We start from the raw sequence: 7650 nt of genomic DNA, 5'->3' as shown, positions 1-7650 counted from the left end.
TTACTCTTCAGTACAAGCTCCAGAACATGTTTACTCTTTAGAACAAGCTCCAGAACATGTTTACTCTTCAGTACAAGCTCCAGAGCATGTTTACTCTTCAGTACAAGCTCTAGAACATGTTTACTCTTCAGTACAAGCTCCAGAACATGTTTACTCTTCAGTACAAGCTCCAGAACATGTTTACTCTTCAGTACAAGCTCCAGAACATGTTTACTCTTCAGTACAAGCTCCAGAGCATGTTTACTCTTTAGAACAAGCTCTAGAACATGTTTACTCTTCAGTACAAGTTCTAGAACATGTTTACTCTTCAGTACAAGCTCCGGGTCGTGGTGTTTCCCATACAGTGGTGAAGGCCCAAATATCGCTCCATTCATTCATCTCTGCATAGCTCTCTCTCTCTCTCTCTCTCTCTCTCTCTCTCTCTCTCTCTCTCTCTCTCTCTCTACGTTATTATCATTCACACAGACAGACAAGCACACATGCATGGCAGTAGTGCACAAGACTCACACGGTCCCCCCCCCCCCCCCCCCCCCCCCCCCATCTCCATGGCAACCTGTGGGAAACACTGGAAGATTGTGGTTGTGGTTGTTGATCAGCTGTCATGTTGGTGTGGATTAAGGACTGAAGCATAGTAGTCACCTTACATTGGATTCACATTGTGTATTACTGTAGGACATAATGTGCAGCTGCTGCATTGGCTGTCTTGAGGCAACAATACTTTATTTGGGGGGGGGGGGGGGGGTTGTATTTTGTTACTGCTGGCCTGACTGAAACACCACCGCATGCTACTGCTCTATCTATCTATCTATCTATCTATCTATCTATCTATCTATCTATCTATCTATCTATCTATCTATCTATCTATCTATCTATCTATCTATCTATCTATCTATCTATTACAACCTAGCTAGGAGAAGGATGTTAGGTGTAGGAAGTAACAAGCACCGGGTGAGTTTGGGTGAAGTGAGGGTTTTATTAGTAGTTCTTAGGGTTACAATAATCAGAGACCCAAGGCACACTAACAATACAACCACAGATCCAACAAAGGAGGGGCAAAGAGGTAATGGCCAACATTGACTATACACTGATATATTTAATATAACAAAAAGACAGCTTCTTCAATAGAAGGCTGTTAACTAAAGGTTCAACTAATGAAAATGTACTAAGCAAGAGGGTGGCAACCCTGAAACAAACAAAACAGCTAACTAATACAAAACAAAACAGCTGGTACCATCACCAAACTGCTGCACGACGATTCAGGTTGACTAAAGTTTAATATTCACACACTCAAAGAGGGAAGTGGAGCCGAGTTCAATAGATCACATTAACTAGTTTTGACACACACCAAGGTTCTCGAGGCTGAATGAGGATAAACCTCCCAGCCGCCTGGCGGTGTTTGATGGAGCTGTTTAAATTGCCTCAGCAGTGGGCGGAGCCAAGCCAATCAGCCCTCATCCTTCAATCGAGGGCTCCACATCAGGACAGGAGGAGGAGCAAGTCAGTGAGGGTACTTGCTATCAAACAGCACACACACAAAGAGGTGGAGGCAAGGCCACCATATATATATATATATATATATATATATGTATAAGAACAAGACATATTGGAGCATCCCCCCAGTCAAAAATTCTAAATAAAACAAAAAGCAGATATTAACTAAAAATGTGATGGTTGCTGGTTTTTCTTTCTTTTTAAAAAACTATTTAATGCTTTGATGAATGCATCAAGTTTGTAATAAGTCCTGTATGCATGGTATTCCGTCAGTGATCATAGTGAGATCATTCAGAAAATAAAATAAAATCCTCCTCATACCTCTTGGAAGCTCTCTCACCAGCTCATAGAGAAACTGGCTAAACACTAATAAAGCTGCCGGTATATATGATAAGGATTGTGAAGATTTTTTCTCTATTTACAGAAATTTTATAGCTATACAGTAAAATATAAAAATACAATAAAAAGAAAGTTCGATTTGGTCTGTTGTACAACTAAAGTATTCATTTAATATGTTTAGTGATGTGTTAATTATAAAAAGCATAAAACCTCAGAAGAAAGCCTTGAAATACCATTTCATACTAAAATGAAAGACTCCCCATGTTTGGCTGTATATTTTTCTGGGATCATTTCCTCCTCATCTTGTCCCTCTGCGCTGGCAGCTGCGAGGCGAGCCACTCCGTGGTGCGTCGGCGAGCTTCCTCCCAGCTGTACCTGGGGACGTAGCCCAGCTCCGCCTTCGCCTTCTGGTAGGAGAAGCTGAAGGGCGTGTTGAGCATGATGAGGAGCTGCCGGTTCAGCGGCGGCACAAGGCGGACGAAGGGTCTGAGGAGCATGCAGACGGCCTCCATCACCAGGCAGAACATGTAGAAGAGGGACAAGGGAAGCAGGAGCTTGTCTTGTATGCCAAAGCCGAGCGGAGCCATCACCTCGTGGTTGAAGTCTGAATAGCTGACGGGTGGCGTGTCGTCGGACACAAAGTAAAACCTCCCCCCGACTCGGCCTCTCTTTTGGGGGTCTTTGAGGGCGCGGGCTGCTTGGAGGTGAGCAGCAGCCACGTTGCCCACGTAGACGGGGTTGACGAGAGCCTCCGGCTTGGACATACGGAACAGCACGTCGCGGTTTCGTACCCCGTCCGCCATGTGGCCCAGCAGGAAGCGGCAGCCCTCTCCAAAGATGTACATGGGCCTGAGGACACAGGTGGCCAGCCGGCCTCCGTCTGGAAGCAGCTCGCCGTGGGCCTGCAGTGTCCTGTCCTCCGCCTCCTTCTTGGTCTTACTGTAATTGAACTTCAGGGAGCTCTTGTAAGCCATGTCCTCTCTGCCGTTGACGACGGGGTCTCCCCTGGGGTTTGGCCCCATCACCTCAATGGTGCTGGTGTAGATGAAGGACGCCACGTTCTCACAGACACACGCCTCCAGGAGCAGCTGCGTTCCTGCAACACAAAACGCTCCTGATAAGAAAGGAAAGATAAGAAATGATCTCTATAACAAAGAAACAAAAACAGGAATGTTTGAAAAAGAGTCTGAAAGTGAAGGGCATACAGAATTCCTTTTGTTCTCCACTATTCTTCAATCTATGTAAATTATTATCATAATTTCTAACATATATGTACAGTTTGCATACATCAATAATCCCCAAAGTGGGCATATTGTGGATATTCAGCTGGAGATAATATATATATATACCGTGTATATATATATATATATATATATATATATATATATATATATATATATATATATATATATATATATATATATATATACACACACACACACACACACACACACACACACACACACACATATCTCCAAAGTAATGTTTACCCTTTCTATTATTGGTTTGTTTTATTTAAAGCCTTTCAAAAAAGTTTGCATTTTTACTGTCTCAGCAGATACAGACTTTTTGGTTGGTCGATTATAAAAAAGTTCTATTGATTTTGTACACTATTTTTCTCCAGTAGCTGAAGCCAGTACAAGTTAACATGGAGTCTACTGTAGCTTGTACAAGTTTCCAGTCCATCATAACAGAACGAGACACAGTATTGAACACCCACAACACACAAACAGTCAAACCTGTCGACTCCAGGATCTATTGTACTTCAAGAACCCTAACCCTTAACAATGAACACCTTGAGCCACTTGTTATGTCCATCCATGGTCAAAGTTTTGAAGCCATTCTGTTCCCAGCTTTCTCTGGATGATTAAGAGTCATTCTCCTCAAAACATATATATATATTTTAGTCTGGATCAGTCGTTGGGAAAACCCTGGTCTGAAGTGTGAAGCTTCAGCAGTTAAATGAAACGTATTGAAAATAGCAGGGATGCTCGTTGGTACATCCAACCTCTGACGTTGACGCCGTATATCTCTGTGTACTCCACCGAGTCGTTCACGTCAATGATGGACGCTATGTGAAAGACGACGGACGCTCCCCGACAGGCTTTCTTCAGGTGATCGCCGTCTCTGATGTCGCCCTCGAAGACACTGAGCCTGGTGTCGCCTCTGCAGTCTGACACACAACAACATTCATGCCCTTAAACACCAAATACAATAACCATGGGGGTGATCATATATGCTGACTTAGACCCTGTTTATATGACAACATACTTAAAAAAATACATGCATTTAGTATTTTAGTTTTTAGAAAATCTTTATGTTTGCACAGCAATGCTTTGAAAACTATTTACACAGAAACACGCTTGGTTGTTATTACATTGACTGTCAACTCAAAACCAACCAAGTCCCAGGAGAACGTGGTCTGGAAGTCATGGCAGTCTGGAGGAAACTTTGTTCTGATTATTCATCTATTCACATGCTGCAAAGTAAGTATCACCTCTGGCCGTGGTGTTCATGCCCAGTGACAGTGTTTCCATCATCTCCTGCACAAACCTTTTCAAAAGCTTGTGTCTTCCGTTGTTTGCATGGAGACTCGGGAGCTGTTTCCAAAACGTTGCAATTTCTGTGGGTTTGGGCACTTTTGTCATGTAAGCATTCAAAATGCAACGAAGGTTTTGCGTTTTGATGCGTTTTACATCATGTAAATGGCCTCAGTCTCCTCCACTCCTAACCTCCTGGTGACAATCACCAGATGCATGAAAAACAATTCTCAAATACTGTGAAATTGGTGCTGCTTGTGGAGGATGTTTAAAAATGTGTGTAATTACTGTCAAAACAAGACAACTCGAATTTAAACTTCACATATAAACTACTTGTCTCTCCTGCCTTCCTTTGACTCGTGCCTCTTCCTCCCTACAGCCCAAAGTCACTTCATCTTTTACACATTTTAATAACACCGAAAAACAAGGGACAAAATGCAGGCATATTTGGAAACCTTACTTTTAAACAACATCACATTGTAAGACAGTGGGACTGAAAAGTGTCAGGAGGATTAACCCCTTACACAAATCCAGAGAAATATTTTAGTTAAGACGAGTGTTGCAAAGGGGCAGAACCTTTCTGATACATTTCCCGAAACTTTCCGGAAACTTTCCATGGGAAGTTAAGCTGGGGAATTTTGGAAATATTCCAAGTTAAATAAGTATATATAAATGAACTGACTTGTCACTGAGCAGACAATGCACATGGCCACCTGAATAAAATGACTTTAGAACAAACGTACTTTCAATAATACGTTTGAAAAGACACAAAATGAGTCTAAAATGAAGCACAGATTGCTGTGTTGAGGCGTAATTAATTTCAGGGGATCAGAGGAAGTAAATGGCCTGTAAAGTAACCTAAATATATATTTTAAAAACTCACCATTAATAAGGATTCCTCCTCCAGTAAAGCAAACAACTAACTAAAGGCTTTTTTCGAGTGACTTATAGCGCGTACAGAAACCATTGTTCATTCACAGCAGTCACAAAGGTGGAGGTAAACTGCGTTGTCCACAGCTGTCCTGTTTTATTCCCATAAATTCCTGTTAATTCCCATAGAAAGTTTCCAACTTTGAAAATTCATGGAATTTTGCAACCCCAGTTAAGACACATTTCTAAACTACAAATCAACAAATATGTACGATCTCAAGCAAGTTTGAAACTTTTCCCACTTATTTCATAATAAATACATTTCATGTGATGGTCTTTCTTTTGTACCTTTATGGTTTTTAACAATCTGGTAAAAAGTGACACTCTTAACTCTGACATGGTGTTTAGTGGGAAAACTGCCCCACTTTAACATTTTATTGTAAGAGTCAATATATCTTTGTAAGGTGACCCAAGATACAGCATAAATTCAAATATTTTCTATTTTATTTTACTTTTGTTGTTGTGCTACAAATGTTAAAACACTGACGCTGTTAAAGCCAGTTACATTTAGCTGCATCTCATTGAGATCCGCTAATGTGAGTCAAATCAAGGAAAACTAAAAGCAAGAGTAAATCCTAACTAAACTCTTGCCCTCTTTGAAGTGTTACATTGGAATGTTCATCCATTTAATACCATCAGATAAGGTATGAATAGAGTGACTATCAAGGGAGTTTATAGCCTGGCTGATAAAAGAGCCACTTAATTCTGTCAAAGCATGAAAAACAAACAGCATGTGAGAGTTAATAAAGGTGAAAACATAAAGTTTTTAACATGTTCCTGCACTTTAAATGGTTTTTTTGGTGGGGGGGGTTGTTTTTTTTGTTTTTTTTACCACATCACAACATTAGCATGTAGAAAAAAATAAAGGCTAACAGCGCTTTACCCTCCAGGCTGTGTAAGACCTGTGGCTGGACGTCCTTGTCCAGCAGTCGGATCTCGGCCGGCCTCTCCTCCTCCAGCAGCAGCCTCACCAGCCTCTTCCCCAGGAAGCCGGCGGCTCCGGTCACCACACACACTTCGCCTCGCAGACTCATTCTCCCCTGTGAAAAACAAACACAAGCTGGCTCGTCTTCCTCCTTCGTCTTCAAGGGCCCCCACAGCAACAGGCTCTGAAAACAAAGCACAAAAAGAAAGAAGAATATGGTGAAAGTGTCCTGGATGCTTCAGGGTCTGGCTCTGAGAGGCCGGACCACAGGCTTACTTGCAGCGTGGAGAGAGGAAACGTCTCCTTCAGGAGGTTATGTGAGTCTTTCTGGTATCGGACGCAGCCGGTGTGCTTCAGTCTGTGTGCCAAGGACAGCTGCCTGTGGAAAGATGAAGCCTTTTATTCGATTGGAGACGAGCTTTGTGGGAGAAGTGGGCCGACTCAGCATGTGACTCAGGAAGAGAACAAATCAGCAGTTCAAGGGAGGGAGGACAGATACATGGTGTGTTGGTGGTGAAAAAAAACCCCATTGGGGGTCAAAAGTGGGTTGTGAAGGTTAACAACTGGTGCTCCTGGAGAATTCACCCAGGGATGAATAAAGGCTGTCTATTCTAATGTCTGAGGCCTCGTCTTACGTTTTCAAGTAAAAATGGAAAACATTTGTTGTGTTTTGGAAACTCCTGCACACCACATCTGTAGTAAATAGTTCTTCTGTACACGTGGGAGTACATGGACAATAACAACAATGCCAGCCTCCAGGAGGACATGACTTGTGGAAGCAGCTCCTGCAGACCATCGTCATCAACTCTTCCTTTACAATCACTCTCTGTGGATCCCTTGCTTTTTCTCATCACAAACAATTAGTAGTCGCTCCGAGCACCGACGTCCTGTGAACAGACACTGAAGACACTACAAGTAAAAGCTAAAGGTTGTCCAGGGCTTGAAAGGGCAACTATTCAGCAGAGCAAGCAGGTCCTCGCGCTCCACACAGGAGCTCCGTGATCAGGCCCACACCTCCAGCACTTTTCTTCTGTTTTGGCGTTGAGTGGAAAAGATTCAGGCAAGGGCAGCCAAACAAAACAGGGCTTGATTATTCAAGGTGACAACCGTCAACCAGATGTTTTCTTCTGCACACAGATTAATTACAGGTGACCTTGATTCTGCTGAGTCAGCTGTCCAGCAGCGCCAATATTATCACACACATTCTAGGAACCTTCAGGGCAGTTCGACGTGGAGTTTTGACTGTAACAGGGATGTCCAGCAAAATTATTTCCCCTTGATTAACATTCTCAGATTCCATATAAATGTTTTTTTTAGTAGTCAGAACTTTAGTCTCAGAGCAACAACAGAACAGGCTCTTTCTACGTGGAGTTTGCTTGTTCACTACTTTCCTCCCACTGCCACAGAACATGCCTTTGATTATAC

General features: G+C 42.5%; 1 protein-coding gene across 1 annotated transcript; it reads right to left on the bottom strand.

Moving 5' to 3' along the window:
* Positions 1-2117: 2117 nt before the first annotated feature.
* hsd3b1 (hydroxy-delta-5-steroid dehydrogenase, 3 beta- and steroid delta-isomerase 1) lies at positions 2118-6334 on the bottom strand (the record flags this gene model as incomplete). The annotated part of the gene is made up of 3 exons (XM_080498295.1): positions 2118-2926; positions 3839-4003; positions 6184-6334. The coding sequence occupies 3 exons, from the start codon at positions 6332-6334 to the stop codon at positions 2118-2120; spliced, it is 1125 nt and encodes a 374-aa protein (XP_080354421.1).
* Between the last annotated feature and the right edge of the window lie 1316 nt (positions 6335-7650).

This window comes from Blennius ocellaris (genome assembly GCF_963422515.1).
Source record: "Blennius ocellaris genome assembly, chromosome: 6".
NCBI lineage: Eukaryota > Metazoa > Chordata > Actinopteri > Blenniiformes > Blenniidae > Blennius > Blennius ocellaris.
Note: the sequence above shows the minus strand (reverse complement) of the source record. Positions and strands in the feature narration are given on the sequence as shown.